The 23,021-nt window shown below is 39.3% G+C and overlaps 2 protein-coding genes across 6 annotated transcripts in view; both read left to right on the plus strand.

Moving 5' to 3' along the window:
• The first annotated feature begins 2,963 nt into the window (after nt 1-2,963).
• On the plus strand, nt 2,964-12,091 carry unm_hu7912 (un-named hu7912). Its single transcript, XM_084360024.1, has 2 exons — nt 2,964-3,238; nt 7,417-12,091. Exon 2 carries the CDS (start codon nt 7,469-7,471, stop codon nt 10,673-10,675), a length of 3,207 nt encoding a protein of 1,068 aa, XP_084216150.1. The 5' UTR covers nt 2,964-3,238; nt 7,417-7,468; the 3' UTR covers nt 10,676-12,091.
• A 4,157-nt stretch (nt 12,092-16,248) lies between these two features.
• The window catches only part of gapvd1 (GTPase activating protein and VPS9 domains 1), a 34,366-nt gene continuing 27,593 nt past the window's right edge, over nt 16,249-23,021 (plus strand). For all 5 annotated transcript variants that reach the window (XM_084360975.1, XM_084360976.1, XM_084360978.1 and 2 more), the window contains exon 1: nt 16,249-16,396. The gene's annotated coding sequence lies outside the window, so the exon portion shown is untranslated. The remainder of the gene's footprint in view (nt 16,397-23,021) is intronic.

A 23,021-nucleotide genomic window follows, 5' to 3' on the forward strand; every position in this document is an offset into this window, starting at 1 on the left:
AACTGAAGGTTGTTTTCTGAGCCAGCATGAGCCGGGAACAGTGTAGGAACAAAGCAGAACGTCCAGATTCTTCCTTATGGCTCATCATGGTGGATATGTCAGAGCAGCATGAAAGCTTGTTTAAACATCGGAGGCAGTGTGAAGCAGTGTCTGCTTCACTGTTGTTACGTTGTGGTGGTATATGCCTGATTGATCCCTGTCAGAGGGGCCCTTTAATCAACAGAGAGCCATTGATTTCCTCTCCACAGAGCCTACGAGGTGCCTGAGACACCTGCTAGCAGCCAGCTGACAGACACTTATGCCTGCTAACCAACAGCTGACACAAACTGATGCCAATGCACTGTGCTGGAGAGGGTGAGTCACACATGCTCGGATGGATCCCACTCTCAGGGATGCTGGAAGCCGCACAATGTGAGATCCACTGTACTGTCATTCTGAATCATATCTCGTACACGTGGTATGTCACAGATGGAGTCTCGGTTAGCTGTGGCGTTTTGTAACCAGGATGCAGGCAGGAAAAGTGTAGATAATGGAAAAATCGACTGTGTGCGAGCAGTGCAAAGCTGTTATTCCTGTTACAAAATGAGCACTGTCAAAGCGAAGTATCATTGCTATCTTCAGCCTGATCAGCACAGTTTGTCTGTGGTGATTTCTATCTGCCGTGAGAGTGCTTCAGTAAGCAGTTTTGCAGTGGCAGTCACATGCTCCAGGCTGGGGCTCACAGCCAGCTGTCCCCACCATCAATTCAGACAATGCAGAAAGCTGTGGCGAGGTGAGACTCTGGGCCAGATGTGTGTGGCACAGGGCAGGCCCGGCAATGGATATTGTAACTGATTTTTCATCAGGCAAGATTGGGGGAAAGAAAAGATGATGTGCAAGCAAGATCATGTTGTAACAAGGAAGACTTCTATCAGGAATAAGGACTTTTTTATAGGCTACAAGTGCTCAGATTCACAGATCACTATCAGCAAATCTGGTCACCAGAATAGATGTTGGGGATATATGTTCCTGCAAAAAATGGATATGTTAAAACTTTACATTTCTATATGTTCAATTTTGAATTTTATGTTGTGACAACACTGTGCTTATGGTCTGGTAGGATAGACACAAAATCTCCCTGGTTCACGTTGGGAAAAGATCATGTTATGGCTTACCTGGTTCTGTTGCCACAAACACAGCTAGAAATTTAACCAACGTCTTGGGAAAAAAACCCAACAGGTTTTCAGATGCATTTTGTCCCAAATTCTTTTCAAAAATATTTTGTTTTTTCTTGACAAACAGCTGAATTCCTGATGTCATGTTGAAAATATCTAGTGGTTTCATGCTTACAAAAAAATTACCCCAATATCATTTGATAATAATATTCTGCTATTTTCCAATAAGCAGTCAATAGATAGCTGCTAATTTATTGAATAGATTTCCAGGAATATTCCCCTGGTTTCTGCTTAACCACTTAGCTGATAATGTTATTTCCAACTGTGTGTCCGGGTCCCCCTAAGCCGACCACTGTTGTATTTGTTTGTAATTAGCCTTTAGTGGCTAACTTTTAAAAAAAATGGACATTATAAAACTTTGACGTTTGAAACTTTGTGTCTCAAGTTGGACTGATCTGCTGAATTATAGAAATTGGTGCGAATGTAAATGTTAACAAAATGTACTTCAGTTTACTGCCATGCAGAAATTGGACAGATACTTGGTGGATATTAAGCTGCAACAACTTAATTCAATCTAGTGGCCTGCTGAGGAAAGGCTGGACAGAAACTAGTTGAAAGTTTCCTGGACATGTACTGAAGTAATTACCAGTTATTCATTAAATGCTAAATGGGAAAATATATATATATATATATTGGGGTAATTTTCAATAGACATTGGGGTATTTATTGTGGTAATCTGTGGTATTGGTGGTAGTTTGTTTCTTAGTAATTACCACCTACTTATCATGACATTTGCAGACCTATAAAATGATGTGTTAACTCCATCACATTACAGCCTTAAAGGGGCACTATGTCGGTTTTTAAATTCAAACTCAGTTTTAATATTTACAATATTAATGAGGTAATAATACAAACTCAGAAATATTACATTTTTCCATAAGTGAATAAACAAGCTGTTCTCAGAGGAAAAAATGGTCCGCAGAACACTGTTTGAAGCTAGAAAGGTGGCAGGGTCCGCCAAATGTAAACAAAGTAAAACAGTATGAAGCTGTGTTGTCCTTTAAGGTCAGTTTGTTTATTCAGTTTATTCTATCATGAGAAATAAGAGAGTTTGTTTATTTAGTTTGTTTAGGCATAAAAAAACAGTCAATGTAGATCTTTCTCTTCTGATTAAAATATCATCCCCAAAACTACATAGTGCACCTTTAACAATAAGTTGATTCATTAATTAGCCACTCAACAAAAATGTAATCACGTCTTTTTCAAGCAAAATGCCAAATATATAGCTCAAGCTTCTTAAATGCAATAATATTTGTCATACATAGATGTATAAATGTCAAAAACTAGATATCATCTTGAGTCATTTTTCACAATTTTCTGACATTTCATTGATGGGAAAGGTAATGACGACAATCACTTGCAGCCTCTCATCACACAAAGTGCAAAATGACAGTATGTTGGCACGGGACTGCTTCTTCTCAGCATCACTTGCTTCTCTAAAAAGTGTAGGAGGAAGACCAGATGTGACCAGCCAAGTGTAGGAGAGGCCCGATCCTGCGGGCGGTCTGCAAACTTTCTAAAAATGTATCCTACATGTCGGAAAGGCTCTGCCTCACGGTGAGAAGAGCTAATTAAAAGCACCTTACACTGCAGGATGAGCGAACCACCAGATACCCAGGCAGTCGTCTTCAGGGCTCCATATTCAGCGATGAACGGAGAGACCGCATTGCTGCCTTGAGACCGAACACCCCCCCTCCGCCCTGCTCCACCGCACCTCCTTCCCTCCACACAAAAACACGCACAACCACGCCTCCAGAGGCACGCGCACAAGCGCAGGCTCAGACACACCTCCTCCTTCCCCTCCATCACACACACAAACACGATGACACGCACACGCAAAGACATAAGCGAGTGTGAGAGCATCGCAGGCTGACGAGGACAACATGTAAGGCAGCGGGAGGGACGGCTCTGCTGCGGGAGGATCACGGCAGGTGCGGTTGTGCGGGGTGAAGCTGCACCCTCACGGAGAAACGGGCTGCCGCTTCACCATGTCCACCGCATCCGATCGGCTCTCTGACGAGACGGTAAGGCCCCGCGTTCACTTCTACCACCCTTACATTTCCAAACTTAGACGAACTCATTCTCTCCCTATCCGCCTCCCCGTCGGGCTCTGTCCTGGTTTGAACCCGCTGCTTTTTTGTCTCTCTCCCGCAAATGATGTCACTCCGGGCTCAAAGGCATTAGGTCAGCCACAAAGGATGGATGGCCGTCCGTGCCGCAGCACCAAAATAAAAGGGGTGCTGAAGTGCGTTAGAGCAAGTATTTGGTAAGGCTTCAAGGCTGAATGCGCCTCTGCGTGGCCCCGCGGGGAGGATTCAGGCGGATCTGCATCACATTTGTTATTGTCTGGAAATCCTCGCAATGAACGCTAAAATACAGTCTTCCAAGTTGTTTTCACAAATCTGCAATCAAATGCAAATGAGCCTAATTCCCATTCGTAGAAGGATAACACCACTGGCTGTGTAAATAGGCCATTATAAGAACATCATTGCTGTATCCTTTCATAAGGTCAATATAAAGTCGCACTTGTGTAACAGATGGATTTTGCCCACACAGAAAACATCACAGCAATTCAGCAATACTCACGAGTCCAAGCCCAGTTCCCGAGTTTATGTAATTTATACAGCACTTTGTAAGCAGACAGGTTTTGCAGCAAAGTGCTCCACAAAAAACAGCATAGTTTATACAAACACATACAGACAGGCAAGATTAAACTGAAGGGAGCTCTAACCAGGCAAACATTAAACATATAAGCCGTATGTGCATTGCAATGTGAAAGATGAAATGAAACAATTCAAACCATCAATTTAAAACCCGGTTAATCAGATAGAAATGAAAACAGGTTAAACACAGAAACGTGTTTCCAGGCTGAAATTGTGCCCCCGGTGCAACTCCAGGAGTGTTTCATGGTTTCTTTGCTGTGTGCTGTAGCCATGGAGACAGTATGTGGCATGTGGTTTAATACTTGTGCTAGAAAGTGTAGTCCCCCTATTGAAGAACAGCCTCAGACCATGAAGATGAGTTGAGGAAGGAATGCAAGCGCTCAGTTAGTCTACGCATCTCGTTCTCTCCTCTGATTTTAAAAGCAAATCTGCTAATATGTCTTATCTTCAGTCCTAAATCAGTGCGATCAAACACATTAACATTTTTCTACAGAATAAAGCCTCATAATATTCCTACAGGGACTTAAAAGAGTGTCTGCGGTGGTCAGTAGTGATGTCAAGAGAGCTACATAACTAATCTTATATCTTAATATTTTATTAATCTCTTGTGGTATTGATCTACTGTAACACTCCTATTGGGATTTGAATAGTAGCTGTGCAGCTCTATTTTTATGGTATCAATAGTGGGAGTTCATATCCATTAATGTTTTAAGCTGTGTGGCTGTTTAAGACAGATTGTGGGAGTGAACTACTCACTGAATGCCCACCATTACATCCTGCACCCTGTTGGGCCTAATTTTATACTGTATAAATAAATAAAGGCTATCATCAAGGCCTTTGCCATCTTCCTGACACCTCACCTCATTAATTTAAACATTGAATATGAGGATTGAAAGTAAAATCGATTAAAGAACTTTCTCCTGTTTTGTGGCAAATAGTTTGAACTCAGTATTGGCAAGTGACATAGACTGAGACCTAAATTGTAGTGATATTATAATGACACTCAGGCATCAATTAGACATTAGTGACCATTAGTCATGTCATTAGTGATATTATCGGCTGATATTGGCCTACAGATATAACAGTATCAGCAAACAGTATATGGTGTTCAATAAGAGCCAATATGAAAAATTATTTTTTTAAAAATGGTAATGCAGAAAAAGAGTCTTCAGATAATTTGTAATTGTTAAAATCCCAGTAAAGGTTATGGCTTTAGTGAACTGCTGTCATTTTAGACAATAAAGTTTATTGTTTAACTGTAAAATATCCTGCCTCTGTGACATATCTCTGTCAAATGTGTTTGATAACCACATTTGAGTGATGATTGTAAAAAATATGTGTATATTGTCTGGTATATATCGATATTGGAATGTTTTAACTTCCTATTATCGGTGTCGGTATCATCCCCTAAAGTATCGGTCGGGCTCTAAATATTACAGTATGTAATCTGTATTTTTTGGAACAGCAGACTTTTTGGAAATTATTATTTTCTACACAGTTTGTTCCCCTTTTGATGATGATGTTTCCCCTTTATTCACTATCATTTTCAGTTTCATTTTGACAATTTAGGCTTCATGTTCGAGCATTTCCAGTCAAACTTTTGCATTTTAACTTCACCTCACATTTTTCATGGTCACTTTATATTTTCAGCTTGATTATTCCTTACTCGTGTGGTAAAATAATAATCTTTTGAATTTGTCTCTTTTAATTTGTCTGTTTGGACTTGTGATTTATATCCATACTACACTGTTTGTACAAGGATTGAATTTACCAGGCCAACTTGATACTTTGAATTTACAGCTGAAACTCTGTAACAAGAAAAACTGATATTGTAAAAAACAATGATTACCCCAAATTTAGGTGATCCATCTCGCAAAAAATGAAGCGCTACAATCTGGTCTGATATCTAATTGATATCCATTTGTGAAAATCTAAATGTTGAAATCATGTAAATAATCCTTGTATGCAACTGTAGCTGTAGGGGGTCAAGCAAAGACATGAATTACAGAGTTGGTTTGTCTGTCGAGGTTGGTCATTTGTGAGCAGACGTGATATTAAGGTGTGTTGTGGAGACATGACAGAGAGATGGCTGGTCAGTTCTCTCTCTTCACCATGAACAGATGGTAACTCAGGGTTAGCTCGTGGGTGGGTGCCAACAAGAAAGCCCATGTGTGTGTGACACAAAAATTCATTGTTGAAATGGAATGGTTTTGTCCATGGTAATGTTTGAAAGCTTAACAAAATACTGTTGTCTGCTTGTTATTTATTTATTTATTAGATGTGAGTAATAACACACACAGTAGAAAACAGAAATGATTTGTTGCATTTTATTCACATTTTAAAACAAGTAAAGGCACTTTATAAAACTCAGACTCACGTTTTATGATAATTTATTATATTCTATGGATACAGGTTTTAATGCTAAACCAAAACATACTATAGTAACTCAATAAAATTATTATTAGTACTACTTAGGGCTAGGCAATATTATATCATTATCGTGATATGAGACTTTATATCGTCTTAGATTTTGGATATTGTTATATCGTGATATGGTATATAAGTGTTGTCTTTTTCTGGTTTTAATGGCTGCATTAGATGCATTATACTTGTTCTAATACTTGACTTTACCCATGTAGTCATTAATCCACATTACTGATTACTCTTTTTGTTAATATTTTTGTCAAAGTATTAGTAAACCCTACAAGATTATCATAATATCAATATCAAGGTATTCGTTCAAAACATTGTGATATTTGATTGTGTCCAGGTCCTGCATTAATCAAGTGCTTTTGAGTAGATTCCAAAATCTCAGGATATATGTTGTATATGTTGTGTATCACGATATGGTCTTAAAAAGTATTGCAATATTAATTTAGGGCCATAATAATGATAAAAACTACATACACTATATTGACCTTTCACATTTTACATACATATATAATCAGAAAAAGTTAAAATAGCTTTAATATTACTGTCTCCAATAATACTAGTTTTAAATTAAAGTAAAAATGAAGATTTTATTTACCAGCAATTTTGTATAATGCTATGCAAATTATGTTCTGCATTTTCTTATCATTGAAAAAGTTGGCAGTGAAAGATAATATGAATAGCTAATTTCTGCTCACAGTGTCTCCAGTCTCATTAAAATTAAAAATTAACCCAAATAATGACTGGTTGTCACATTGCTCAGATGCAATGTTGCATTGTGGCTGTTGGTAGGAAATTAACTTGGTTAGTAAATGAGAAACTACTGCTAAATCTAAAGTCCTCACTGCAGGTATCTGCCATGTGGTCGGGTTGTTGTACAGATTACAGCTTTATAGATGTAAATAAAAAGTATTAAAATGTGTATTGAGATTTGGTTCACAGACAAATCAAATATAAACTGATCCCACTGTTGGTAAACAACTGAACTTATAGATGTAAAAACTACTTCCTGTCTGCCTCCTTTTAGCAGAACATTTACCTCACTACTATAGCCTACATTTAAGTGCATTGAAGTGTGTTTATTTCTATCTATCTCTTTCTTTCCACAGGCTGTGTTGATCTTGAATCACACTGAATGGAGAGCACTGAAGTTCCTCTAAGATGACACGAACACATCCCCCTGATATACTGGCATCGACTCTTTATCAGGACTTTACTCTAAATCCCCTTACTGACCACCCCGTTTCTCTCCACTCCTCTCGGCAGTGCGACTTGAAAATGATCGACAAACCAGAAATCATCAACAAAAGACACTGCCGTAGCTTTGACTTCATTGAGTCACTGGATGACCCACAGACCTTTCCTTCCTCAATGGAGTACCCATACAAGAGGACTGAGCATCAGACATTAAACAAAGATCTAATGTGGACTAATGGACTAGATCAGCCTGGGCACCTTCGCTTCTCATCTCCTGATCTGTTCAACACGAGGCAGTTCCAACAGCAAACCACCCAGGATAAAACCAACCATCTTACATGGTCAGACTCTAAAAAGAGAACAAGATCTAAGAGTGCTCCAAGAATCAAGGCCACCCTCACTCCTGTGCCCATCTCAGTGTCTCCTCCAGCAGCCAGGAAGGGGAGGGATGCACCTCAAGCTGCATCTGATACCTTAAAGACTTCGGACACACATCGAGAATCCTACTTATCGAACAGGGCTTTTGTGAATGATGTGCATCCTATCAAACTGCAGCCTCATTCTCCCCTCTATGTCTCAGACTGTTTTGAGGAGGATAAACCAGAGAAACCAGCCATAACCCCTCATGTCCGGTGCCGTGTTGACATTAAACCGGATGCTTCTGTACTGCAGCACACATCTAGGCAGGTTCCCAATGTGCGGACTGATCAACTCTGGCAGAGATACTCCCAGGCCAGTAGCAGTAGAGGTTTGTATGTACCACGACAGATTGTCTCCTCACCAACGCCCACTCCAAGCGAATGCTACAGTGGAGATTTTAGACAAGGATACCACTATACCACCAGCATGTCTCCCATCTCTTACCAGCATGTCGACATGCACAGAATGCCGTCACCAACAGCGCCATATCTGAGTCAGGAACAAAGAGCCTACTCAAATCCTAACATCCCGACCAAGTTTTTCTACACAGAAGACCCTGTTCGGTATCCGGTCCATCCCTATTCTAGGGCATACTTTCAGGATGATCGGTCCAGTTTAACGAGCCATGGTAGTACAATGACTAGTCAGTATGATCCTAGGACTCGATGGGTGCACACCCTTCCTGTCAGGTCGTATTACACAGACCACCTTTCCAACAGAGAGCCAGCAAACTCTGTATATAGTAGGCCTTACTCCACAAGTGAGGCCGGATCCTACTTTTCTCAAACTCCACTCTCTAGATCATACTATGGAGATGCGGACAGCCGATTCAATCCATACCATATGAATGGCTCAAGGTTGTTTTATTCCAAACCGTACAGCTCTCCTGAGGAGCCATACTTTCCAGCAAGACCATATCATACAGAGGGACGTCGACGCCCTCGAATGTCCCCGGCCTTTTCATATGACTGGTATCGCTCAAGTATATCAGGTTATTCTAACCATTCCTCTCAGCACACACCACCAAGAGTGGGGCAAGATCCCAGTATACCCCCATGGTTTCCTAACAGCTGTGTGGAGACAAATAGACTAGGAGCAGAGGTCAAAAGCCACTCCAAGTCTTGGGACAATATTCTATACCCACGGCATGACAGAGAGCAATCAGTGCCTCGTGGACGAAGCTATGAGAACCTGTTTTACCAAGCAAGGCAAGGAGCATCCTCTGATGTTACCTCCCAGCCTGTTATACTTAACCTCTCAAGTTCACCAAGGCGCTACGCTGCCCTTTCGCTCTCTGAGAACTCTCTCTCTGACAGGGGCTCAAGCAATCCTTGGAGGAATTCCAAGAGTGGGCACTGGTTTGTAACTCCTGAGATCACTATAACAGACAATGACTTAAATGCAGGCAACAGCAAGCGGCGTGATGTGCACACTGTCAGCTGGGATATGTTGGACGATGAGAAGACGCCATCTCCGAAAGTATTGAATCCAAAGCAGCCATGCAACACACCAGACATAAGCAAAGAGAGGAAACACAACAACTTCTCCCTCCAGCAGAGTCTGGAGCAACTGGACGAACTCTTAGCTGATTTGGTTGTTGATTACAAACCACCAACCAGTAGAAAGTCAAGTGTAGACCTTTTAGACCAGCTGAAACAACTAATCATTGAAGATGATGACAAAGACAGAAGATCTTCTGAAATTCTCGACACACAGCTCCCATCCTCTAAATCCAGCCCTGACACAATCAAAGACCCTGATAGCGGATGTGATGCTTTACAAAGGAGTGCAGAGGAATGTTCTCCAGACCACAGCACAGATGAAGATGACACCATGGCGTGTGCTAACAAGAAGTGCAACCGGATTGAGAGTATGTTCAATGCCTGCTTGTACTTCAAATCGTGCCACAGTTGCTACACCTTTTACTGCTCACGAAACTGTCGCAGGGATGACTGGGAGATCCACAAAGAGACCTGTCTGTACGGTCGTGTCAACAGTGTGTGTCGACACACTCTGAAGTTCTGCAGAGAGAATTCTGAGATCCACAAAGCCTTCTCTCGCGTTGCTAAAGCTGGCTACCTCTCAAGAGGGAGAGGCGTTCTCTTTCTGGGTTTTGCTAATCCAGAGACAGCTGACAACTTCCTGCAAGTTGGGCTAGAGAGCCTCCTCATGTCTCCAACATACTTATCTCTCAGAGAGCTGGACGGCTTCAAGGACAACCTAGGCGAATATTGCAAGGAGCTGCAGCATGCAGGTAACGAGTACGACCCCAATGAATGTTTCCTTCTGAATGTATCCGTAGCTGTTGGTGAACTAGTGCCTAACAGACCTTCACCAAGGGTCCAAGCACCAACAGTCCGAAAATATGCAAAGGTGTCCTTGGCCTCCTCAAGCCCTGACAAAAAGGTACTCAAGAAGGATAGTGAAATGGAAACTCTCATCCTCACTCCGCCTCCAGGCACACCAGACATTGACAAGGAGGGGGAGGAGGGAAGAAAAGCCAGAGAGGTGTGCTTTGTCAATATCCAGCGAGAGCTCAGGACCAGAGGAGTCTTCCTTCGTCACGAGTACCCCAAAATCTATAATCAGCTGTGTGAGTTTGTGGAGAGCAACAAAAGGTTCACGCCAACTACCATTTACCCAATAGATAAGAGAACAGGGAAACAGTTCATGTGCATGATCATGGCTGCATCCGAGCCAAGAACACTGGACTGGGTGGGTACACCGCATCTCTTGGATGATATTATATAGTATAGCACTAAATAGTAATGATAATGATGTCAGAAACGCTAAATGTACATTCTGTAAATACATGGTGTGGTTTAGCAAATTGAACAATGGTATGGAAACAAGTGTATATATGTGACCAATCTAACCTTTTGTCTCTCTCTTTCTCTTATTTCTCTCTGTTGCCACACACACATACACACACACACGCACGTGTGCACGCACGCACGCACGCGCACACACACACACACACACACACACATTATAAACACACTTTTAAAGGTTGCCCTATGTTGTTATTGGCTTGTTTTGATCCTGTTGCACTCAAAAGAGTTAATAGCCTGCATGTAGACTAGGCACAAACCCAGTTATCCAGGTGTTTAAGATGTGAACATGTATGATCTGTGCAGTTTCGGCAGAAAATGTGTGAAGCACACATTATTTATAAAGTACACATCTCATTGCCACCACATAATAGTAGGCAAATCCAGGTCTCATTTTGTAACAGTCATCCACTATTGATTTCTCCAAAAATGTTATATCATACGTTTATATTATAACTTGTTACAGTGGTTGTAACATTACAACTGTTTATTAGTACTTAAGTATTATTTCCTAGGTATACTGTAGTTCTGTGGGTATTTTTTTTATTATTGCTATATTAGTTATTGTTTGATAGACAAAGAAGTACAATCCAACCACCTATTTGTTTTCCCACTTCATTAAGAATTTTGGTTGGAACTTATTTCATCTTGTGATAAGACTTGATGTCATTCTCGTATAAATTGCTTTGGTTGAAAGTGGCCTTCAGTCGAAAAAAAAAATGCATTTGACACAAAGCAATGTATAGGTTTAGCTATTTCTAAAGGCTTGACAGCTCTTGACTTAGGTTGTTTGAACTACCATTGTAAATGAACAATTATTTTGCTCAAAGCATGTTATTTATATTCAGGTATTTTAATATGGATATTGCTTATAGTTAAATTTATTATGTTGATGAGATACCATTTGATGCTTAGAAATGTAAGAGGTATATATATTGAATATTAGATAATTTGAACATCACAACCTTGAGACCTTATTGTAACTAATACCACAGTATGTTCTTAAACAATATGCAATAAAAGAGCAACCTTAACATCTATATTGTAAAATTCTATTTTATTATCAATATTGAATAATCCCTTGGAGCCACGAGCTGCAAAGACTTCTTTTGCACTAAAATATAAATTATAAAATGAGAATGTTCCTAACACAGCTGCAGCACTGAACCCAGATATGATAATATGCCTGCTTCGATTGCCATTGTTGACTAATCTAAGGTTGCTCTTTTACTTGATTCTATACAGTATATCTTTGTGCAAGACCTTCCTGAACTTTATATTTTGTGATGTTTATAACCCATATATAAATATATAATAAATGGAATTTAACAAGTGACCTTGTGGCTTTGCCTTCCTCTTTCACTGTACTCATTAGGTATTTGATCAGAGGGGAAAAATAACACAGTTCCCATCAGTCAGAATGAGATAATCCAGTGGTTCCCTACTAGTATGACGCTGCACACTGTGCCCTAAGGCAAGAACAGGTCTGCCGTGGGATTTTGTTACAACCATAGATTAATATTGCAATATACAACTATATAACAAGTAATGAATACGTTTTCAATTTACTAATTCAGTTCTTTGTACATCCATTTTCTTTAAATATAATCCTTTGAAAACCTTCCAAGGAACCAAAAATAAATGTATACAGAGTGATTAAATAACACGTTGTAGAGGCTATTAATGAAGCCAGGTGTGCATTTAGATTGCGCCTTTCCCTTTGCCTTCTGCACAAAACATATGAAAGCCACTGATATACACAATGATTAATGTTTTGTCATATATTCTTTTATGGCACACATGCAGAGTTCAAGCAAGAAAAATAAGAAGAACCAACTCCCTCCCTCAGAGGTAAAAGTGTACATTATATAAGAATCAAACATTTAAAACAGCATTTTTTAGATATTTCTTTTAGTTTGCAGTCAGATAAAAACATTGATTCCAATAATCATTCAAATGAAGAATATTGAATCAGATAACCTGCACGGATGATAATCAGTCGACCTAGAATTTACATTATATACATATAACTATATAAGTAGAATTTACATTTACTTATCGACTGATACTAAAGCATATTATTTGTGCCAGGAAATTACTTTATGATGCTTATACATCAGATACTTTAAGACTCAGACTAGTACTATTCGTATGGGTGACTTTCACTTTTAACAAATTAATTTTTCAACATATTTTTACTAAAGTATGATTTTTGGGTATTATTTACAACACTGACTGTAACGGAAATCTCCTAACTGCATGCCTTGCTTCAGGCATTGAGTTTCCAGATTGGCTGATGCCAGCAGATTCTGCCTCTCACTCTCTCTCTCTTTATTACTATTAGTGTGCTGTAACATGGCTGATTCATGTTACTGTAACAATTTGCTCACCCAAGGATTTACAATACTTCCTCCTGTGTCTTTCCTGTATATCCTTAGGCCTCCACCTAGTGGAGCATTGCATGTATTACTATCTGTTTTTAAATATTAATAACCCTTATATCTGCATTCTGCTGTCTTTATAAAAAACAACAACTAATCTTTCAAAGTATCAAAGTGAAAAATGTGCTCATTTTTTGTTGGCCTGTGTTCTTGTACTTCATTGTAATACTACTGTACTGTCAGGGGGTGATGATCAGGTAATTATCCTGCTTTAGTGGTTTTTTAACCAGTGTAGATCTAGATGACAAGAAAGTGCACCTCAGTCCTAGTATTTCATTACCTGATAATATAAAGATTGATATGATGAACCTGTCAATGTATAGATAAATATGATTTTTGTCAGACAGTTGCATGTTAATGCATTATTAACGCGTTTACTGTAAACATTGTTTTAAGTCTGTCTTAAAACAACAGGTCACAGCATGAACATACTGTATGAATCAATTAATTTGAAGTTAATATGAGGCTTCAGCAGACTGAGATTTTTAATTCAAGTGGATATTCCAAAGTTACAGTCTTTTTAGTTTAATATCTCCTCTTTGTGTTACTCACCGTGTGTTCTGGCTGAGCTGTGATGAAGGGATAGTAAAACAAAGATCTTTTGGGAATTTTGGACTAAAAAGACTGTAGCTTCTGAAAATGCCCACTTGATTTGTCTAACTCATTCTCCTGAATCCTCATATTATGGTTAAATAAACATGAGAATCATTTGTGCTTGGATCAAAGACTGTGGATCCCCAATCACTTAAGGGCATGTGATTGATTCTTTTAATGGCCAGTATGGATAGCAGGAAATATTTCAGCCAGCAAAGTGGATTTCAATGTTCATACAGGCAACTGATGATTAATTTTAGATGGACTTGAAAAAATGATGTTAGCTCATCCTTAACAGCTTGGATGTTTTCCTGTAATGACCTCATCTTGGCACTCTGCAGAAGCTTCATCCAGCAGAGAACAGTGACAGAGGTACAGTGTGTGTGAAATGAAGTTTAGTCAGCTTTACAAAGAACATTTGAAAACATTTTATGATGGCCAAGCACTGTAGGTTTTTAATACACAAACATGAAAACCTAAAATACAGTTAAAGAGTTCATTATTATAAATTGCCTGGCTTTGAATGCAGTGATACGTACCAGCATCAGTGTGCCGATAATGTACATGAATACTAGGATAAGATCAAGAGATGAACAGTCTTAAGTCCCTGAGCCTGGTGGTGGAGGACCAGAAGCTGTGGTACAGTCTGCTGGACGACGGCAGGCGGAGGTAATGGTGGCTGGGGTCACTGGGTTCTTAGTTAATGCTGTTGGACCTCTTCCTGCACCGCTGGGTATAGAGGTCCTCCATCCATGGCTGCTCACTCCTGGTGATTTTGTGAGCAGTTTGCTGTGATGCAGCCAATCAGCTGCGCCTGTGGAGTATTATCTCCTATAGGTAGTGCATTACGATAGATATTTCCTATCTAACAGAATGAGCTACCATACGTTTAATCCCATTAATAGGGGTTATATGTCTGTGTACAAACACAGTTGTTAGAGATGTAGTTTATCAGGCTACAGTGGGTTGCACCAACTTTTAATGGAGGAAAAGATGTATTACTGGGGAAATATTGCCCTCTATGGGTCAACCCTAGCATTGCCATGGGAGGGTTGTTTTCCATTGTGTGTGTCTTGTTTCCTTTACTCATTATGGACTATGCATATATTAACACAGTTTTTTCACGAGGAGTAAGATGTGTTGTAAGAACTTTTGGAGAAAGCAGTTGAAGATGAAGAGGGACAATAGATGAAGAACAGTGGAGGTGAGTCAGATGTATGCTCCTCCTTTTTAAAATTGCATTGACTATTTTTGACATTAATATAGCCTATTCCTCAAATTTGTACATTAATACTTTACATACTTTAATGTGAGATATAAGAACACAGATTTACTTATACTTGTACTTTTGCACACATTTGTTAACAATTCCCAACTACATAATTGCCCAATTAGACAGACTAAGAATATTAATCTTCCTTTGTAATAAAAATCCCATGTCATTGTCTACATACGAAAAAAAACTTGCCCTGCCGTCAAAATCATTTGATTAAGAACAATAATGATGACTCTCAGGAGCTGTTGTTCATACTGTGAATATGACTATTACACCAGCATTTTCTCATTCTTATTCTACACTCATCTTTAATGTGCAATTTTTGAACACTTATATTTAAAAAATGTATTTGTGAGCTTCTCTGCTGTATTTTTACCTCTTGTTATTCTTTTGGATGTAATTCGTTTTTAATACAGTATAAAGGCTATCAGCCATTGCAGGTTTCACCCTCATTAAGATAAGATAAGATAAGATGTTCCTTTACTGATCCCCCTTGGGAGAAATTTGCAGGTAACACAGCAGTACAGAGAGAAATAAGTAGCAGCACAAGAGTAAGTCTCAAAAAATAGAGACAATAATAAAGAGATACTGGAAGAATAAAATAACAATTTGAACAAATATATATTATAAAAACTACTAGAATAAAGATAAACATACTATATACAGTAACTGTCCTTGTATGTACATGACGTGTGCAATATATAATAAATGTGCCTGTGCAAATGTGCAACGTGCAGGGTTCCTGAGATAATAAATAACAACAAGAACAAAAAAAACAACAACCAGTCTTTGTGACAGTGAAGCGTATGGTTGAGTCCTTAGTCATTCAATCTTCATGTGTTTTGTATTTATATGTGTGAGACAAATAAACACAACAAACAAACAATATGAACCAAATTACTTGGAAAATTTGTAGTGAGCAGCATACAAAAAACCCAACACATTCTTGACAGTGATAATGACTTTTGGACTCTTGTGTTCACAGAGAAATTGAGTTTTAGATATTATCCAGTAAGGTAGGACCTATGCTTGTGAATCAGTTCTATTTAAAACGGATGAACGATTTGTTTAAAGTCGCATCAAACTCTTTTATTACAGAATTATGTCGAGGCTTTTTTCTCTACCAGTGTAAAGTCCCTTTAACAGTCATTTGCGCATGCGTGTTGCGCAGGTCTCCTCGTGATGACAGCAAATGACAGCACTGTTCGTTCCTGCAGAAGCCAGTGAGAGACGGCTAACCGCCAACAAACAACCCCACTGACTCGAGAAATCTTATGAACAGCTGTGTTTAGAGAAACCGTGGACGACCAGTAGACGCTAATTACATTTGGTAAGTGGCTAAATATACGTTTTGTTGATCTCATCTGGCCATCTAGGAGCTTGCAGCCTAAAGCTAAGCTAACATAGCTAACTAGCTTATCGTTAGCTTACCCTGTTTGACTAGCAAACGTTAGCCGAGTTTAACTTGGTTAACGTAAGCAGGTTTCCTCTTGGTTAGCTTCTTCAACAGTTTACTGTTGGTTCTCCAAATCAGTGCAAACACAAATCCGTGTTGACTCGTACCAAGCTAGCGCCCGGGTGCTTGAAGTGTGTCGGTTTCCCTCATATCGTTTAGCTAACCTAACGCTGGTTACGTGGTTTATTTGATATTCTCATCTTGTCTGGTGGTAAGTTGATGTAAGACAACTTTGACGTTACCTAGCTAGCGTCAACAGACCTCACCTTAACCCAACCCATATTAATTTGTCTGGCTAACTATCTGGCTAAATCTTGACTGACCAGTGCTAATGTTACACCATTGAATCAAGGGCACTATAAACGTTCAACTTTTTGTGTCTAATGTGCCCACACCCACCCATGGAGCCTGTGACAGGGATTTCTAAAGTTGAGGTCTGACAACAGAAGCGTTCAGACATTATATATGTAACATTAGGGGTTGAGGCCGTGGGATATAATGGCATACTGTCATTAACATCATAAATGTTTAAACACGGGATATTACCATTAACCCTTTGTAGCATAGAAGTACATTATCTCCCCACCATGTCCGATATTGCTGTAATTGGTAACAGGCAACATACAGTCAATAAAGTTAACCACTAATGTATTTTTATGAAGCTATAATGCTGAACATTTGCTTGTCAGTTATCACATGTGGATTTTAGTTTTTTTCATGTTTTATATCTCCAAATTAAATGTTATTGTATTTCCTTACCAGGCAGGCTCAGTGGAATTGTGACTAATAGCTGAAATGATGAAAATATTAATTAATTACAACCCAAATATACAGTCATTACATCCCACTATGACAATCACTGTTGCCATAGCGAATTAGTCCTGAATTATCCAAGCCTCATATCCGCTCACCATGAAAGGACAAACATCTTTGCCCGGGGCCAGATGCCACATTACGCTGCAAATCATTCCTTACAATGTCAAAAGTCACTTTCAGTAACTCACTCTATCGTGTGATTATGACTTATTCATAATGTGGTCTGTCAACCAGACTTTCTTTCCTCTGGACTGATGACGAAAGATTGCCTGGAAATGTAGTCACTTGACTTGATGGTTTGAAGTGGAATGACTTTTGAAGTGTGACAAACGTATCGTATTTGCTGTGAAACCGGACTCATAGTAGTTCCTCCATTCATTCATTACTTCAAAGTAGGTTCATCATTCCTTGTCAGAATGCACAATAGTGAAAGTTTTGCATAGAACCGAGAACAGTGATGGTTGTTTCAGTAGATAACATTATTCTTCATAAATTGCAATACCACCATCTGTTTCCTCTATCTAGTGGTGTCTATGATTGATATATTTGAGTTAGAATCACTGCTTCATCATCTTGTCCTGATGTATTGCTTAACTCCTGAGAAACTGTCGTAACTGAAGGAGGTCACTACAAGTTAAAAAGGATATTGGACTGCAGAGCTGGTGGCATGTGTATCTGTGTTTGTGGCTTCACTTTGTCTTTAGGATTTTGTTTCTGGTGAAATGTTTGTGCCCTCATATTGCACACCGCAGATTAATTGTTGTCAAAATTTCCTTGAAGCCCTTTCACTCATAAGTGTTGATTGAGTGTGTTGGGCAGCAAGACATGGTTCAACCCATGTTCATGGGTCCGTCACAGGGCCTCAACCTAAACCTCTTTCACAGTCGGCACGATCATGTCAAACACTTACTGATTGTGGGTACTTGTCTTCCAGACAACAGATAAAATGATAACACATAAGGTTAACTGGGTTATGTTCCAGTTTAAAGTACATGTGTGACATTAACTTTCACACAGGATGGACACGTGGTAAATGGTGTTTCATGTTAATGTTAAATGCTGTTTATCCATAAAACTTATAAAACTGTTTTTCTCAACTGAAAATAGAGCAGCGACATAAAACGGATCTTGTTGGCCCTTCATGCTGTATTTGGTGTAAAAACATGGACATAGGAAGAATCAAGACTGTAACGTGTGTTCAGTTTTTTCTCTTTTTTTTCCTCCACTGCAGCTTCGTGTGTTAGAGGTGGAGGATGATTTGAAACATTTCTTCGGGGGTAGTGGTCGCCTGAAGGTTAGAGAGGTGTCTGGCCAGAAGGTCGCTTATTCCATTCCGAGACCAGCACGATAAATCTGAACGGGGAAAGTGAAAGACTCGTGCTTGCCCGTCTCTCACCTTACCCAAATAACCAACCCTTAGAATCTGACCAAACACTCAAAAGCATCTTTCAGTTATTGACAGTTATTTCTTTTTTTAGAATCAGTGGTACATAATTAATCAGAATATTAAAGAAAATCATAGCCAACGTGCAATATCTAAATGGCAGGAGCTGCAAGTTTGTGATTAAAGTAGAATAACATTAATTACAACCTGGCATGAAAAATTCAAAAAATAACCATTCTCACTAAAGCCATGACTTGTATCGCAGTATCTGTCAAAATAATCTCTCAAAATAATTATTTTTTTGGATTATGGAAACATTTTAACCTGTACTGGTGATGGAAAACTATAGAGGTTCTGAACCGAGCCCAAATGGTGGGAAAGGTCACTCATAAACCTCACGATATACAATATAAAAGGGGGAGGGGAGTGGGAGTATTTGCTTGCTGAGCAGTGTAAGAAATTATCTCAAAAGGAAGTGTGAAGAGGATGTTGACTCAGGGCCATGAATACCTTTAGTAGAAAGTGAAATCCTTTGAATATCTATCTATAAAAAGAACTTTGTTCCATTGGACGGTGCGTCTCTGACTGTGGATGTGTGTGTTAGATCATGTAGTGGGAGGACAGGGCTGTGTTCCAAACATCTTTACTGTGGTGCTGTGGTATTACACTGTTGTTTTGTGCTTCATATTTTAGAGATAATGTCAAACTTTTAAACATTTAGATTAGATTACTGAAGTGGTTGGACTGGGTGGGGAATTTAAAATCCTCTGTTTGTCTTTGCCCTGCCTCTTGTCTCCTAGGCTGCCTTGTTGTTATAATTATGGTGCTTACACAGATGTTATGGTTGAACCGTTGGTCCTCTTGTCTGTCATGTGAACAGCATTCACTGGCTAAACTATGCCAAAACTATGATCATTGTCACATAACTCAGAAGGTTTCAGATTATGTCCCTGATGCTGTCTGTTGTTTGGTTTCTCTTCTGCTTTAGAGTTCCTCAGTGTGTTCCATGACTGACTCACCAGGTAGCTTTATGCAGTAGATTGTGTTGGAGGGGATGGGCACAGGGGGGCCATGACAAATGGCAGTTAACCTCTGTGCTAGCCGCTTAATAGCCAAGTTGCTTTTTCACTTCCTTCCAAGTATGTGTGGAATGTGCTTATTCAAGAACACGAGTGTAATGTGTGTAAGTGCACCGTGTGTGTACTTGTCAGCCAGTAACCTGTCCGTTCATTCAGGTATAAATTGAAGAAAACTTTAAAAATGTAAGTTTTTACACATTATTCATTTAAATATCCAGATCTATTAATCTAGAAAAGGTCTTAAATGTAGATCAGTTGACAACAAACGAAAGACCTCACCCAGTGGTTGGTTTTAGTGCAGCCTACTTCTGTAAGTTTTCACGTCATACAGTACACGAGTTTCTGTTCTGTCCTGAGACGCCAAACTCAATTCTATGAGTGACCACACTAGTTCTAGTAAAAAGGACTGATTAAAAAAATTCATACATACTCAGCTGACAAACTTAAGATTCAGAAGGCCAAAACATTTTCTGAGGATTAGCTCACTTGTAGAGAATGGCATATAATTTAAATGATTAGATGATTCATTGGCAATTTCGTGAATTTTTTTTTGTCATTTTAAAGAAAAAAAAATCTCTTTTTAGCCTCTCTAATTCGCATATTTGCTGGTTTTCTCAGCCTTCATTGGGCATAAATATTTTGGGATTTTGGACCGGGCTCAGGGAAAATTGTGCAGACATTTTTCAGTAATTTCTGACATTTTACAATCTAAACAATTCGATTATTCTATAATGAAAATAATTATTACTTGCAGCCCTAGTTATGCTGCCTCCATTCACTTCATAGCAGGTCAGATGACAGATACATTCTGTGTGTGTGTGTGTCTGTGTGTCTCTGTGTGTGTGTGTGTGCGATAAACTAGTGAGGCACAACACAGAATTTTTCCAGCTGATACCAATAACTGTGTTTATTGGCAGATTGCAAACCGACTGTAAGGATGCCTACCCCCGCCTACTGTATTGGAGTGTGTAGATGTAGTGTTATTATCGTCTATATTTATCGTCCATAATTTCACTCATGCTGACAATTTTTAGGCCCTATATTGGGAAACGTATTTTCAGTCAATTATTTAGTCTTTATGTCAAAATGAATTGAAGATAATACAAGTCAGTGCCATCACAAATACACATTCATAATTATATTCATGCTACGATGTGATGAAACCAACACACTGTAATCGGCGAACGTTTGATATTTATTTTGAGTTTTGACTGAATGCTCAGTTGCTCGTGAGCAGGCGGCCATCATGTTTCTCACATGATAAGGGGCAGCTGTGCCTTACGAAGAACTTGAAAGACGCAGTGGATATGCATTTTTCTCCACCAACCATAAAATATCATACTGTATGTGTATTTGTATTAGAGTCGTATTTGTTGGTATTTAAACTAGACCTAAAACTTTACAAAAATAATGACAATTAACTATCAGTAATCACTGTTTATTCTTGGTTTGCTCAGGAAATTTAATGTAGAGCCTATCATTATGTGTTTAAATCTGCATAACCAATTAGATTTGTCAGGCATATCAGCTCCGACGTTGTGGTTGTCTGTTAGCTTGCGAGCAGTGCCACTGCCTTGCAGTCATTCCCATTCTGCGACAGTTTTCTCCAGTCTAGTCTCATTCTCCTCCCGGAGCCATAACTCTACAGCTAAATCTGTGTTTGCTATGTTAGCAACCAGCCACAAAGAAGCTTTTGTGCAAAGGATTCACCACGAAATCATTCAAATTTCATGCACTCCGCTTGGTTTGTATGTCTTGGCTGTGTATGTTTGGAAAACGGAGAGGGATTTGCATATTCTGCTATGTAGCGTCTCCTGAAGCTTGTGAAAAGGCGTGCTTTGCCTGTTGTCGTCAGGCCAGTGTGTGCAGCACATGGAATGCAAATGACTTCCCCTGCATGACGCGAGCATCATGTGTGAGTTTGTGTTCAGCCAGACCTTTACAGAAAAGGGAACTGTTTCCTGCTTTTCCTGTAAATACATTTACTTAAAAAGGCAAATCAAATAATAAAAACTGATAATATTAGCTGCTGTATACTAAAAAAAAGAAATTAAGGATGTGGTCAGGTAAGGTAAACTACTGTAAATGTCAACCATTAGTAAAGAAATTTACCAATATGTCACAAATAATGGATTTCCATGAACATGGAAAGAAAATACAGTAAAATGTATGTCCTTAAAGAACTGCTAAACTGATGATGGCCACTATCACTTATTTACAAATGTTGTGTTGATACTTTGGCCAGGTCATCATCAAAAAAGCAGGACATTCATGATTTTGTCCATGTTGAGATTAGTAGCTTCATCAATTTTCATTGAAAGCTAGAAGCTTTTCAGATAGACGTTGTCTAAACTCTGGGACAAGGTCATTGAAGGCACAGTGGCAGCTGTAGCCGTCGTTCCCGGTAACGTACTTGTATGACAGAGTGCACGGACCGAAGCTTTGTGACTGGCACCTAATTCATGACGAGCGAGCACTTTCCTCCCGCTGCTGCCATACAGTAGCTTCTTCGAACACATGCCGCAGAAGCAAGCACCTGGCTCCCTCAATTTATGCTGAATGGCTTCCCATCTCCACCATTTTCCTCTATCTATGCCCAGCGCCATCTGTTCTTAACTCCTCTCTCAAGTACAACTGTATCTTCGCCAGGTTTACTAATCTTTGCTACTTGCAGGGCTATCGCACCGCAATCATGTTTCTTGGCAAGACCCGCCCTATTGGGGCTGATTGGCTAGCACTCGTTGGTTGGCCTCATACCATTGGTAGCTGGAACTACCCCTTTGCTGTGCTGAAGATGATTGGTTAAACCATGTCAAAAACAAATCCCATGTGGACACAGGGCAGTTGTATAACTCTATTGAATGCGCTCTGTCTTAGAATCTCACGTCCAATTGCTAACTCAACTCAAATTGCCACTGTGGCTTCTGGGTTGATCAAATTCAGTGGCCAGTGGCAGGTGCTAATTTCCCACCCTGTCCAGAGCTATAGACTGCTTCTACACCAACTGCTTTCACATGCCGAATCATACTACTATCTGTGACAAGTAAATATAGTAATATAGTATAGTAATTTGTAAAATTTGTTGGGTTTCCCCTTGAACACAACTGACCTAAGAAACTAACTTTTTTTCTTGTTCATGTGACTTTGGTCTAACATTTGATTAAGGTACGTTATTTAAGCTTTAATATACTTTCTGTTCCACATAATCATCTTTTATCTG

Source organism: Pagrus pagrus (genome assembly GCF_965226575.1).
Source record: "Pagrus pagrus genome assembly, chromosome: 8".
Taxonomy (NCBI): Eukaryota; Metazoa; Chordata; class Actinopteri; order Spariformes; family Sparidae; genus Pagrus; species Pagrus pagrus.

Coding starts and splice junctions, on each gene's coding strand:
- unm_hu7912 (XM_084360024.1), top strand. CDS start 7,469: ATGACACGAACACATCCCCCTGATATACTGGCATCGACTCTTTATCAG.